The following is a 15,565-nucleotide window of genomic DNA, read 5'->3' as shown; positions in this document are numbered from 1 at the left end:
AGATTCTATTTCTTCAGAAACCAAAGCAAAGCAATATGAGTTTAGAGTCTTATTAGCCCTTGGAATTAAAGCACATAGCCTAGCAGGTGGTCTAAGTCTATAAGGAGACTTGGAAATATTTCCCCTTTTCCACTCTCTTTGAATGCGTCTATTCACCTCAATAGAAATACACATACATGGCTTGTAAATCAAATTCCCTGTCTAAAAAGTCAGAAGTGCAAGTCTCACTCAATGACTATGTTTAGGAATGGTTAGTTAGGAAGTGGTTTTGTCCAATTCGGACATTGAAAAGCAAAATCCAAAGGCTTGGGCTTAACTAACCCATGGTTCAGCCCCCTAGTCCTGCAATTCATCCCAAGGCACCAACCCCCTGACGGTTTCCTCATCTGTAAAAGGAGGATAATGACCCTTGTCCTGCCTGGATCCTACAGAAGCTCATTGTGAGAATTGAATGATATAATGATCAAATGATATTAAAACGGGCATCTGAGTGCAGAGTACCATATACATTTTAGGATATTATGAATCTCTTTCTAGCCTCTAACCTGTTTTTATCTTCTTTTCAAAAGTATTGGCATTAGTTGGGTCACAGAGTTATAAAAATCCAGTCTAAAATTCCTCCTATGTGGCAGCATGTCGCGACAAATTGGCAGTAAGTCGGGCCAGAACGTTTAGGTAGATGAAGAGTAATCTAGGTTAGGCATGTTTGTGTGTCTTTCAAGGTCTATAGGGAATCAAACACAATGAACTACTTGATTCTAAGGTAATGTTTGGAGGCACAGATGTTGAGCAGGTGACTAAGCTATGTATGTAGAGATCGTTTCCAATTTTGCTTCTCGTCACCCTTTCCCTCTATCCCACTCCTACTTCTGCCAAACTTGTACTGTCGTTTTGGGACCATTGGGCAAAACCTCTCCAAAAGGCCTAATGGATGAAACCACTTCATCACCATCAACTTGTAAAACCTTATCTGCCTTTACAAGCTGGAAAGTGTTATTCTTCTCAAATAAGTGCTATGAGATTTACATCAAAGTAATAATTTCGGTACAGTGAAAAATCAGCCCTGTTTGAAAAGATTGAGACAGCAGCATTCAGAGCAGCGCCTATGGCCTCCCCATTCCAGATCCCACCAAGCCTTGAAACCATAAACTGTGCCCAGGATCATCCACTCCACTGCTCTTACCTTTGCCAACATATCACAAGGCATTGTCACCTGAACTCACAGGGACCTTTGAAAAGTGTAACAGCAAGAAACAGAACAGTAACAAGCAAGACACAAGTCTGACAGAGCAAAAGATCACCAAGTGCTGCTGACAAGATCTCCTAACTCCTACCCTCAGCATCTTTGGTAGTTTTAAACACAGATTTTTCAGCCCATTGTGTACTTTCCTCAACTCTCTCCATGTTAATTTGTCATGCATGAGTGAGAAGCAGTGCTAGAGAGAATTTCAAGGACCCTTGGAGCACTGCCTGCATTTTTGAAAGGTCTTAGTTCACAAAATGCAATGCTCATGGTAGACGTTCTCCTTCCTCAATCTGTTTAGAAGTTTTGGTCTTCTTTTCACGAAAACAGCGTTTGTTGTACACAGACTATTAGAAACTGAAAAACCTGTAGATGGAGGCGTATGTGGTAGAGAATGGTGTCAACATGGACCACGCCTTGTACTTCACTCTCAAACTAATGCTCTCCTCCTCCCTCCTTCTGCAGTAGGAGCCACCCAAAGGCATGGTCTAGTTCATACTCCAGTGATTCCATGAGTACTAGACTTCTCGGGGCAGTTTTCAGTCATGGTGGGGGTAGGTGGTCCCTTAGAATGGAGACCACCTATCATCTTAAGGTCATCCAACTTACTCTGAGTTCTGTTCTTTGCCACAAGGGCTCCTGACCTACATTTGTGTCTCACATAGATCTTCATGGGGGAAAATGCTCCAGCCAAATGACGCGAGCAGGGCTTCCACCCTGCTGGTACAGGAAGTGGTGCACTGGCAATTGGTTTATCAGTCACCCCTGTGGCCCTGGCTGCACTGGCCTGGTCCACAGAACCCCATCATCCTAGCGAATGGACAACATCCACTTGGGAAGAGCCCTGAGCAGCATGGCCATCCTTTTGTTGCATCTGTGTTTTATGGAACCATTTCTGAGTTCCCATGGATTTTGTCAAACTTTATATTTCGACTATACAGAGGATGCCCCCAAAATGTATACACATTTTAAGAAAGGAAAAAACTGTATTAAAATTGTAATACAGTGTATGACGCTAGCATTCCTTTGATTAACGCCATCTTTTGAGTGAATGTCATACTACACACTGATACCTTTCAATTCAATTCAATTTCGAAAAGTAATACATAGATGACATCTCTTAAAATGTGTACAGCTTTTTGGCATCCCCGGTATAGATAATTTCGTATGGGATTGTCCATCTTTCTATTTCTTCCTATCTACTTTCCTCATTCTTACTTTCTCCCAACCCAGATGTGAGGTTCATAAGAACGGAGATCATACCTTTTACATTTATATATAAAAATACACACACACACACACACACACACACACACACACACACATATTCATTGATTTTGATATATATGTGTGTGTATGTATATATCTTCATTGCTCCAGAGGCCTGGACTATAACAGACACTTAATAAAAACGTTTGCTGTATGACCGACTGAATAAAAGATGGTATTAGTACTTACTGAAATTTTACATGTATATAAAATTATGTATCTTGTATTTATATGTGTATATTTTAAACTGAGACAGTTTTGTTCTACTTAACTCAACCTCAACTATGCATTGTCATGAGTATATCGAGACTCTTACAATTCACATTTATGTGGTGGCATATCCCATATTTCTAGGCCAAAGCTTGTGTTTTGGATTCCTTTTCGTTTGGTAACACACAGATTTTCTGAACAGATACTGAGATGTTAAATAATATAAAAACACACGTAGGTGAAGAAAAGTTTGCAGGGTTTGTAAAATCAAATCGGTGCGTGTCACCAGGGCCACCTCGTCCTGGGTAGTTCTGTGGGAATTGAGTTGGTGTTTGAATGGTGGAGAAGAAGCAGGGGAGCAAGTGTGGCAGGGATGGTAGTGGGCACCCGTGAGCTTGCGGCTGCCCTTCCTCTTTCCTGTATCCTTGCGCCCCTCTCATGGCTGGGTTCATGCTTACTTTTCACGGAGATCTCGCACTTGACTGGGCTTGAAGCCAGTAGCCGACTGGGAGCAGGGGCTGGTGGGAGCTGACAGAGGACTCCTGCTGCTCTGGACGGAGTGCCTGCGGCTCCGCCTGCGGTCCAGGGCCCGGTGCTCGCCCCCACCACCGGAACACACGCTGGCCCTCCTCCGGTCCCGGCACCCGCTGGGGGGCGGCTCAGCTGTCTCGTCGCCATCCTCGTGCCTGAGTGCCACCTGAAAAAGCAGAGAGCGTCCAGTGTAAGGTCAGATTTGACATCCTTTTCATAGCCCCTAGGTGTGACTGTGCAATTCAGGCTCACCCTAATGAGGCCTTAACAGTGTCTTTTCCCATCCTGCAGCCTCAGCTTCTCTGCAAGATCTTCACAACCACCCAAGTCCCAACATGCAGTCTGTAAACTGGAAGATGCTTGCTATTGTGTATTTACCCAATCAAATGAGTAACTAGACAGCTTGCATACCCGAGTCACAAAAATATATACCTGAAATAGACTTGACCTCTAGGATAGAGTTTTTAAAAAATTTCCTCTTAAAAGTGATGCAATTTGTGCAGAAGAATAATTGGCTTACACTTTGTCACTTAGGCTTTCATGTGGAAACCGGAGCCAACTGGCACCAACCACACCCCCACATCCCTAACCTCTTCCAAGGGATATTTTGGTCCTGCTCCTACCTGGTGCCCTGTCCAGAGACCCAGCTCCACCATCCCTAATCTCACTCTATCCTGGATCCTACTCTGCAGCTTGCTCGCCTCACATCAACACCAACCGTCTGTGCTTTGCATAGCTCTGCTCCTCATCCATGCTCACTCTTCCCAGACATGGACTATACTCATCTGTGACTCCAGCTTCTTTATTTTTTTATACACCTACCTTCTCTAAAACTCAACAGTAATCAACAGTAAGAAGAGCACAAGTTGTTCACTAAACTTTTGTGTGCAAGCTGGCTATGCTGCTAACAAGCCAGGTGTGACCTGCAGCAAATAACCTGCCCTCTCTCTAGCTCAGCAAATGGGGGAAATAGTATTGCATTTGCAGGTTTGTAGTAAGAGTAACTCATGTCAGGATAACTTATGTTAAGCAGCTAGAACAGGGTCTTCCCTGTGCCTGTTAATAATATGACCATCCTTCCCCAAACTATGCCCTCAGATGAAGGGACCTGGGATGCCCACAAATTCCTCCATGGCACAGAACTGGTGGGTCAACCACCTCACAGTTCAGGTGAGCCAGGCCCCAAAAGTCCAGCAGTCTCTCTGACTTGGCAACCATGGGTCCCAGAGACTCATGTCCCCAAAGATGCAAGTGATCTCGGTCATATTTCACAACTTTGTCCTGATATGAGAAGGGAGAATATAAAGACCCAGAGAGGTAATCATACAATATGGCCTTAATATCAGCTATCTACAGAAAATCTGGCTACTGCAATATCAGTGGTCCCCTATGTCCAAAGTTTTGGACAGCTGTATTCATCTAGCAAGGTGGGCTTCACTGAGTCGAGGCCCAGTTGGTCATTCCCATGCCAGCTCAGAGGAATAAGCACCTAAGACAGGTGGCCCATTTCACAAGAGTGCATCCACTCCTTATCTGCCCCATCTCCAGTTTCCTCCAGCTCTAGCTTTTGGATCAGATCCATTTAATGAAAACTCTTCTATCTATGTGCTGAATATATTTTATAAGAAACTCTCAAATATATAAAGGCAATCAAATAATATTTTGACAATTTTGTACCCTGAATTTACTAGCCAGATATAATTTTGGGAGGTTTCAGGTAAGAATTGATGTAAGCTCAGAAAAAGCTCTACTGTTATAAAATCTCATTGGAAAGTCTGTTTCCTGGGGGGTTCCTCTCCAGTATAACTGCAAAAACTAAGAAAGAAATTATGCATTTGGTTAATCACATTTATCATCTCACTTTAACACTTTAAATGGCATTCTCTGGGGAAAGTTTGAGAACGATTATGTACCTAAGCAAGGACAGTATTTTTAACTATTTCTGGCCAATTACTTTTTCTTCATTCTGAGATATAAAAATTCTAGACCATTTGAACTTATTCTGACCTGACGTATTGATTCTGCTTCTTATTAAGTGCACATTTGGAATGATAAGATTAGGGGCTAAAGTATAGTTCAGACATTTCTAATTCCTTGTCTAACCTCAGAGATCCAAGGATCAAATAGCATTCTGCTCAGTTCCATTCAGAGAGGCACAAAGAGTGTGTACAAAGTGAAATCCACTTTAACTGCCTTTTTTCAAGGAAGATGGAGATAACCAGAATTTAAACGAAAAGACAAACCTAGAAAAATTATCAAAGCAACATCATAAAATGGAATTTAATGGGAGTTTTCTAAAGTTCAGATCCTCAACAAAACACCTCCTTAAAGAAAGAAGAGTGCCCGAAGGGGTGAATGGGGCACGGAATCCCAGTAGAGCCAATGGCAACGTTGGGCTTGGCAATCAGGAACAGTGTCACATGAAATCTGGGGCTGGTGTTTGCTTGTGATTTTGTTTTTACAAGAAGAATCCTAGATTTACCAGGGTCTGCTGATGACAGGAAGAGAGAATTCATTTTCCCATATAAGCCTACAGTGGCAGTTCCAAATTTTTCAGATGCTAGGGAGCCCTACAGATTAGAGTCAAGAACACTTAGAGCTGAAAAACACCTGGAGAGAACAGCACTCACTATGAGACATATTCAGAATCTGTGGTGTCAGATCTAATTAACTACAAGTGCAATGCGTGTCGTCCATGAGAACACAAGGTGAGATCAACCCTACCCTGAAAGACCCCTAATCTCACCCAAGTATTGGAGTGATTTGTTTGTTAGACCCCTTGTCAAATACCTTCTAACTCTATTACTTACATGTGAAACACTGTAAACTAAAAACCAGATGAGGAGGAAGCAGGTTCCAGAATACAGCACTGACTGCTTGCACACCCTACCCAATCTTACTGAGAAAGCAGTTAGGAGCTGCTTAAGGTGGCATCTGTGACAACCTCCTCCAGTCTTTGAGGCCACTGAATGATCTCAGCATTCTCTTTAACGTTCTATTGTGGAAATTTTCAAAAATACACAAAGTGCGTTGAATAGTACAGAGACTGTGAATGTGCTCATCACCAATGATAATTCAACAGTTATGTAATTCACCGATAGTTCCTGGCGAGTCTTGTCACATGTTCACCTCACTCCCTGCCCCCGACCCCACAGAGCCAGTATTTTTTGAAGTAAATCCAAGATCACATCATTTTACATGTAAATATTTCAGTGTATATCCCTAAAAGATAAGGATTTCTAAAAACCACAACCACCATACACTTTCCCATTTAAAATAATTTCTTAATTATTACCAAATTTCCAACAATCCGAACACTCTTGATGGAGGCCAAAAGCTATTAACCTTTCTTTAAGTTTATATCGTTACATCACTACTAACATCCATGACAGGCAGCCATCTTGACATGACAGATATGATTCTTTTCCATGTTGCCATCCCACATCTTTTTAATCCATACGTATACAACTGGATTCAGCTTTTAGGTGAAATGGGTACCAGTGCTGGTACCATTGTAAGAAGAAATGATGCTGACGATAGGTTGTAGCAGACTGTAACAGTGCCTCCTTGTTTTCTCACCCTGTGTATCCCCTCCTACATTGAGTCTAGGATTACCCATGTGACTTGCTTTGACCAATGGGACATCAGAAAACATGATGCAAAGAGAGGCTTGTATGTTTGTGCTTTTGGACTTGCCCTTCTGACATGGTGCTACTATGTGAAGAAGTGTGGCATAGCCTGCTGAAGTCACATAGCCCAGCCAACAGGCAGCATCAAATGCCAGACCAGGTAAGTGAGGCCATCTTAGATCATTTAGCCCCAGTCCAGCCACCAGATAACTGCAGCTGTGTGAGAATGTCTCAGCTGAACCAGGTCTGAATCTCTGACCCACAGAATCACGAGCAATACTTGCTGTTTCAGGCCACTAAATTTTTGGTATATATTTTATGCCACAAGAGTCAATTGATACACATTTTCTATCACCGATGACAAGGAAGGATCTTAAGAGATTGGACCTATTAGTTAATCATTCCTAAAAGTACCAATTACCCCTCACCCCCAAAATCTCCAACCTTAAGATGCCCTTCCCATTACTAGGGCCACAATTTCAGAATCAAAAGTTAGAACACATAATCTGACAAGAGGTTTTTTATTTTGATTTGTGAATTTACGTGTTTGAAAAATTATATGAAGCTCTAAAAATGTAAATGAATGAAACCTAGATTAAATCACCTTTCTAAAATGGAATTAAATTACATGGAATTGGGCCTGTCCCCAGAAAGTTCAGGACATATGGTCACCAGACGTCCTCCACTATTAGGAAGAATTCTAGAAGCCCAACCAAGTTTTCTTCAATTGCTTGAAAACAGTCATAGACAAATATATTGGCTCTGCTTATAGGCCTCTTTGCTGCCTCTGCATATAATGAACTCAGTTGTCCTGTGACAATAAATATTTTTGATAAACTACATTAACTTTCAGAACAAAATAAAAATCCTCACTCTGCCTGATATCTAAAGCACTCCGTTGTCACCTTGAGTTATTAGTCAGGGCATCTTCCCTCTAAGGTTAGCTGCTTTCTGATTAAATGATGCCCTTCCTTCAACCCAGCATCTGGCAAACAGTGTCATAAAACATGTGATATTAAAAGAGACCTTCATTTGAATACTTCCTGATTTTCTACTCCGGGCAGCTGTGCTGCTGGGCAGTGGGAGAGAGGGACGAAACATATGACGTATAATAGCTCAAAGGGAAACAGACAGACAAGTACACGCTGAGGCCTCTTCAGTCCGAGGTGTGGATGTAAGCAATTGCTTTTTCATGGGTTATGATCAAAGGCCAGGGGACAAGCAACAGGAGCTCCTTGTACGTTGCCAAGAAGATATTCTGGATGAGAGGACACCTGAGGTGACTTTTGCAGGAGTAGGAGTTTGCCAAGAAGAGAATGGGAAGGAAGAGCACTCCAGGCAAAGAACAGAGAATGGATAAAGGAAAGCTCCTCAAGACCTACCTTTCACATTCAACATGTAGGAGAAGTTGAATGTGGCTGAACCTTCAGAGACATTTTAGGAATGGCCAGAGAAAAGGCCAGAGGGCACAATGGCCACAGACTGTGTAGCCCCTTGTACCAATTCATGGAGTTGGGGCTTCATGCAAAGGTTTTTCTTTCATTCATTCATTCATTCATTCATTCATTCATCATTCACTCACTCACTATTGTTTGTTTTCTTCAACAGAGGAATGACACAGTCCCAACTAACTTTCAGGAGGATCACTTTGTTTTCAGTTGCAGAGAGTTAGGAAGGAGGAGAGAGCAGAGACAGCCCAAAGAGACCGAGTCCCTGCAGGATGCCAACCTCTCTCTGCTCTGCTCTCAGCTGCTCTCCTAGGTCCTACCCCTCCAGTCATACCAACCTCCTCTCGACCCTTCACACCTGCCAAGCTCGAACTCCTCCACTCCTCTTCTCTATGTCACTGTCGCTCTTTAGGCCGTTATCTCAGATGGGCCTTCCTGGCCCATACTTCACTTTCTTATCCCCACCTCATCCTGTCTCTTTTCTTCATAGACATGCTCACCATCTCAGGTTCTCAGCTTATTCATTTACGTGGTCACTGTCTGCACCCCATTAGAATGTGTGCTCCCTCAGGGCAGTGGCCTTGCCTTGTCTAAGTTGCTGCTGTGTCCCAGGGCCTAGAAGAGTGTCTGACACAAGGTCTGACAATTAAGTTGGCGAACCCATCCTAGAAAAATTGCTACATACCTCATTGCTGAATATCACTATGATCACCTTCAAAATACTCCCCTTGGGAAGCTATACACCAATGCCAGTGCCTAGTCTACCCTTCAAAGCAATTTTGGAACTCTTTTTCTCAAATAGGCATCAGAGCTGTCGTCATATTACACTTGATGTACTGAATGTCATCCAGATGTCTTCCTTTCAGTATTTCTTTTATCTTTGGGTAAAGAAAGAAGTCATTGGGGCCAGATCAGGTTAGTAGGGAGGGTATTCCAATACAGTTATTTGTTTACTGCCTAAAAATTCCCTCACAGACAGTGCAATGGGAGCTGGTGCATTGTCATGTTGTAAGAGCCAATAATTGTTGATGAAAAGTTGAGGTCGTCTAACTTTTTCCTGCAGCCTTTTCATCAGTTCCAAATAGTAAACTTTGTTAACTGTTTGTCCAGTTGGTACAAATTCATAATGAATAATCCCTCTGATATCAAAAAAGATTAGCGACATTGGTGCAACAAGTTCGCAAGCGTAATTGTCAGACCTCGTACTACCGTGTTTCCCGGAAAATAAGCCCTAGCATGATTTTTCAGGAGGACATCCCCTGAACAAAAGCTCTAATGCATTTTTTGGAGCAAAAATTAATATAAGACCCGGTCTTATTTTGGGGGCAACATGGTAGGTGCTCAATGAAGTTCTGTTGAATGAACCAACTCATGGAGGAACAAATGAATGAGAAGATATTGCAATAATCCAGGCAAGAAACGATGAGTGCCAAAGCTGGAGGAATGGAGAAAAAAAGTACAGTTTTCAGCAATCAGACTTTTGAACATGGGGACAGAGGAAAGAGAAAGGAGTCCAGGATAGCCCCAGGTTTGTAACTGGGGAGACTCTCTGTTCTTTGTAGAGGTGGAGAAAGGAACAGAGTGTACAGGATTTTTGTTTTTGTCAGGTGAGAAAAACAAAGGATTCATTTAGGACTGGTTGCATGTCATGTGAAGCTTCCAGGTGGCAACGTCCCAAATAGTCAGAGCTCCCCTGGCACCTTCTATGTCCCTCTGCACTATTACACTTAGCTGCTGGGGGAATCCGCTAGCTGTTTGTCTTAGACTACAGAAGGAAAGCAACAGATCGTCTATCTCTGTATGTTCAGACCCAGCAGAGTCTGTGGGTCCCAAATGAATGAAGATAAGCAGGCAGAGGGGCAGCAGTCATGGTCTGTGGCAGAAAGCTCAGGGTCAAGATATCAGTACCAGTCTCTAAGGCTGCTGAACTCACTGTATAAATCATGGGGCAGGCCTGATAAAAAAAAAAAAAATCTCAACACTGAAAGGGACGGGAGAGAGAAGAAGGACCCAGCAAACACACTGAGAGAAGGTGTGCCCTAAAACAGGAAGGAGTGTCCTGAGGTAGGTATCCAGGCTACTTTTCAAAATTCTCTCCCCGTTGGTTCACTAATGGGAAATTCACCTGCATTTTGCTGCCTTACCACACACAGGGACCACAGAGAATCCAAAGCTGTGATCATCGAAGCCCCTGGGTGAGCAGAGTATCAGGCAGATTTGATTTCACTTGATATGTGGAATCAGAGATGGGAGTTCTGATGGAGGAAAAGGAGGGAAGAAAAAAGGGAGATATATGTACTGGGGAAAGTTTTCTTCTACCTTCATGTAAGCCAGCTGTCTTCAGTTTCGTCCTTCTCCGTCTTCAGTACCCTTACTTTATTCTTACCTTATCCTATCTTTTAGGAGCCACACCCTTCCACCGCTCACTGACTTCCCAATACCACATGCCAGTGACAATGAAACAAAGGTCTAAGCAGGTAACTGGGTGAGACTTGGTTAGAGGAGAAGATGCCCAGAGCAGGGCACAAAGAATTGACCAGAAGGACAGGTGTGGGAAGCTTTAAGCTCTGATAGCAAATAGCTCCGGTTCAGATTCCTCCTGAGATCATATAGAGACAATTCTATTCTCTTCCTCATCTCGTCACTTATAATAACAGTAACTTTTAGGAAATAGTGAGTTACATGTCAGTCTCTCTGATTCTACCCAGTGAAGATCTCAATGGAGCCATGTAGCTGGGAAATATGCCTCCTGGGACTCCAGCTGTGCACAAAGATTTATGAATAAATCTGTTCATCCGAGCAGCATTTAGAATTGCAAAAACTTTGGAAATAATCTAAATCTGAAAAAACAGGGGGCTGGTTATATGTATTATGGTACATGCTACATGTATACAGACAGAACATTATGTTCCTTAAAAAAAAATTAAGCTCTTGAAGAAGATTTAATGACTAAAGAAAATGGGTCTAACATATTTACTAATAAAGATTCAGGACACAACACTTATCTCCGTAGTTAAGAACATACACCTAAATATACAAAACAAGACTAGGAAAACGGACCAAAATCTTAATCATGGCAACAAAATCATGGTGTTTTTTTTATTTTATACTTTTCGGCATTTTCCAAATATTCTTCGATGAGTACATATTATTTTTATAAGTGGAAAAAGGAAAGGTTTTAAAATATATATTGCTATGAATAAGACTGATCAGTTAGGTGAGAAGTAGTTCAATACAACCCATAGAAAGGGAAACAAATATTAAGTTTTATATCTGATAAGAATCTAGTATCCAGAATATCTAAAGAATTATTAAAACTCAACAGTAACCAAACAACCCAATTTTAAAATGGAAAAAGGATCTGAATAGACATTTCTCCATAGAAAATATACAAATGGCCAATAGGCACGTGGAAAGAGGTTCAACATCATTAGTCACCAGGGAAATGCAAATCATAATCAAAATGTGTACTACTTCACACCCACTGGGATAGCTGTCATTAAAAAAGATGGACAGGGGCGGCTGGTTAGCTCAGTTAGTTAAAGCGTGGTGCTGAGAACACCAAGGTTGCCGGTTCGATCCCTGCATGGGCCACTGTGAGCTGCACCCTCCTTTAAAAAGAAAAGATGGATAATGATAAGCATGAAGTGGATATAGAGAAATTGGAAGCCTCATTATATGCTGGTAGGAAGGTAAAATTGTGCAGCCATTTTGGAACACAGTCTGGCCATTCCTCAAACAGTTAAACACAGTTGCCATATGACCAGCAATTTCACTCCTAGGTACATACCCAAGAGAACTGAAAACATAGCCACACAGAAACTTGTACACAAATGGTCATGCCAACATTATTCATAATTGCCAAAAGATGGAAATAACCCAAACGTCCATCAAATGATGAACAGATTTTTTAAAATGTGATATATCCATGCAATAGAATATTAGTACAAAAAGTAACAAAGTACTAATACATGCTACAACATGAATGAACCTTGAAAACATTAAGTGAAAGCTAGTCACAAAGACCACATGTTGGTTCCGTGTATATGAAATGTCCATTTGTATGAAAGAAAATGCAAATCTATACAGAGAGAGTAGATTAGTGGTTTGGAGGCATGGGGTATAGGAGGTAGGAACGAATGGAGAGCATCTGCTAATAGGTATGGAGTTTCTTTTGGGGGTGATGAGCAATTCTGGAATATAATAGTGGTGATGGTTACATAACCTTGTGAATATACTAAAACTCATTGAACTTAATATTTTAAAAAGGTTAATTTTGCGGTATGTAAATGACATCTAGGAGAAGAAAAATGGGAAACAAAGTGAAACACCACAGGTATAACGTCCTCAGGGATAGCCTGGTTCACTCCATCATTATGGGTAAGCTTGGGCCTAGAGGAATAAGCTTTCCTTTTCAAAGCCACGCCATCCAAGAGGAAACATATCTCCAGGTTCTGTCCTCCACTAGCCATGGGAGGAACCTGGGACGATGAGGCTTAGCAACAAGGAATGTAATTTGCTACTCACAAAATGTGCTCTAACTTTCATTTACAATCCAGATAATAGTTACATCAGATAAATAACTTTAATAACAGGGGGGAAGTTCACCTAAAATTAACCAACAGGAAACAATTTGAACTCAAGTCAACAGGCCATAAAGCTATGATGTGTAACCGAAAGTAGGGCCTGCTTCCTGGGTGCGTGACCTGTGCAACCGTACAACAGCGCCATGTTTATGATCAGCGGGGCTCTGTGCTTGGGTTTTATCACTTTGAAATTCTTATTAACTTTAACTTTAAACTTGTGTTTTGTAATTGAAGTCTAATGGGTCAATGGAGCATGTGCATGTGTAGAGGAAATGGGTGCAACACGCATGCATTCCTTGCACCCATAAGCATAGAGCGCTGGTAGACCCACGACACATGGAGTTCAGTGAGACTGGTGGTGGGTTCAGGGTGAGTGTGTTACAGCTTGGACTGAGTAAGCAGGGGCCCTAGAAGCTCTGGAGGCCACGCTTTCCATGCAAACCATAACTTGCTTTTAACACAGAGAGATGGCAACTCAAGGATCCCATCCTACCCTTTCTCACCTATGTTACTTTCCCATATTAGCCAACCACTTACGCTGAAATGATAACATAGAAAATAATGGAAAGGTAGGACAGCCTCACAGTTGCTTTTCCTTTCAGTTCTTCCTTACTCATCCAGAAGTTGAAAGTAGAGTGCTGACAGAATGAACATGGACCAAGAAGTGAAGCAATAATAGCTGAGTTAGCTTTGTACAGTGTTTCCACTGTCCCAGTAGGGGCAAACTACACATGCATACAGGAGCGACAAACAACAAACTGGGTAATTTTGCTGATTCTTCATAAAAGTTGAACGCTCTTATATCAGTATTTGAAACTGCCATCGCATAAAATAAAGATGAACAATAAAATTCCTGCTAGTGGTTTTAAATTATAATTTTTCTCTTTCCTTATAATGACAGTAAATAACAAATTAAAAAACACAATAATGAGGTGAGAAAGACTATAGAAAGAAACGAAAAAGATGTTCAGTATCTCTAACAGCACTTCACACCCCCCCACAACCCAACATATTTTCATTTTGCACAGGGCCCTTCACATTATGTGGCCGACCCTGGCTGATAGTCCACTATTCCACTTTTACCCATATCAAGTATAAGAAATTCTCTCTCTCTCTCTCTCTCTCTCTCTCTCTCTGCCTCTCTCTGCCTCTCTCTGCCTCTCTCCCTGAATGAAAGTGCTGCTGACAGAATGCATGTTCTTTAAAATAAAACAGCAATCAAGCAATCAATAAGCAAGCAAACCAGCAAGTTTCTCCCGGATGGGTGCTTGTCCCGCTTGAGTACGCATCACCATCACCAGGAGGCCTGGCTAACAGTTTGCTGGGCCCACCCTGACGCAGCAGAGCCGGGCTGGAGCCTGGAACTTGCATTTTGAAAAGCTGCGGGGGGTTAGGTGTGCGGCTCCACCACACTCAGAGCCACGGGTCCAGAGCATGTTTACCTCAGCCTTCGACATTGGTCCAGGTGGTGAGATGCCATCCAAAAGGCATCGTCCGTTACCTCATAAATGTTGAATTGCTCCACCAGGTCCAGGTCCGTCCCTTTCTTGTTCAAGTGTCGCTGGGATACGGCTGCAAGGCCCAGCTCCTCCAGGCAGTCCACGACGTCGTAGAAGGTGTCTTGATCTGGCACTCCTGACAGCGTCTGGACAAAGAAAGACCAGGACACAGACATGTCTTAGGGAACTGTCTCAAGGCATTTTTTTTTTTTTTTTTTTTGGCATGGGTGCCAGTGGCCACGCGTATCACAAGACGGGACAGAGCAAGACAAATGACAAGCTTATTCGAGAAAAGTGTTCTTTCGGGTAAACAGAATCAACCCCAAGATCCCACCCCCTTGAATGTATAGGCAGGACACGCCCATGATTGGGTTATACTACCTGGCAAAGGTGAAAAGATTTTACAGATGCTGTGAAGGTCCCAAAGAAGTTGAGTTTTGAGTTAATCAAAGGGGAGAGTATCCTGGGTGGGCCTGACCTAATCAGGCGAGCCATTTGAAGGGAAGCGAAGGCCTTTCCTGAGCTCTGAGCTCAGACACTGGAAGAGTGATGATCCTGCTGGCCCCGAAGCGCAGCAAGCCACCAGGAGTTCTGCAGCTGCAAGCAAATGAGCTCTGCCAACAACCACAAAAGCTTGGAAGAGGACCCCAAGCCTCAGATGAGTCTCCAGCCCCAGTCAACACCTTGACTGCAGCCTTGTAAGACTCTAAGGAAGCAGAGGACCCAGCGAGGCAGTGCTGGACACCATCCATGGAAACTGGGAGATGATAAATCTGTGCTGCTTTAAGCTGCTAAATTTGTGGTAATTTGTTACATGGCAGTAGGAAACCAACATGCTCAGCGATCAGAAACTCCTGTTAAAATCAATTTACCAGCAGCTGGAGTGATAACAATTTGATGACTCCCTTTTGTTTCAGTTTGGTAGGGCTTCCCCTGGGTCTATGAAATTTAGGAAAAAAAGAGAAATTTCAAAGAAGCAACCCAGAGACAATAATGATGATGACGACGATGCTGATGGTGATGGTGATGATGATAAAAATAATAGTAACCCAAGAAAGAAAAGGCTGACTTCTCTTTGAATTTTGCCTCTCTTACAAGTATGATCTCACACCTGGCCTCTGCTCAGAACTGGAAGGACCCTTGAGGTGAT

At 42.5% G+C, this 15,565-nt stretch overlaps 1 protein-coding gene across 23 annotated transcripts in view; it reads right to left on the bottom strand.

The window, feature by feature from the left end:
* The window catches only part of FHOD3 (formin homology 2 domain containing 3), a 434,191-nt gene that overhangs the window by 139,898 nt on the left and 278,728 nt on the right, over window positions 1–15,565 (bottom strand). For all 23 annotated transcript variants that reach the window (XM_074340102.2, XM_074340103.2, XM_074340106.2 and 20 more), the window contains exons 9-10: window positions 14,418–14,561; window positions 3,181–3,419 (exon numbers count right to left, since the gene is read on the bottom strand). In XM_074340102.2, coding sequence (XP_074196203.2) covers window positions 3,181–3,419; window positions 14,418–14,561 — 383 coding nt within the window. The remainder of the gene's footprint in view (window positions 1–3,180; window positions 3,420–14,417; window positions 14,562–15,565) is intronic.

The sequence above is a fragment of the Rhinolophus sinicus genome, chromosome 4 (assembly GCF_057876585.1).
Source record: "Rhinolophus sinicus isolate RSI-liver-muscle chromosome 4, RSI-T2T, whole genome shotgun sequence".
Taxonomy (NCBI): domain Eukaryota; kingdom Metazoa; phylum Chordata; class Mammalia; order Chiroptera; family Rhinolophidae; genus Rhinolophus; species Rhinolophus sinicus.
The sequence above is the reverse complement of the archived record's forward strand: the minus strand, read 5'-3'. Positions and strand labels throughout refer to the sequence as shown.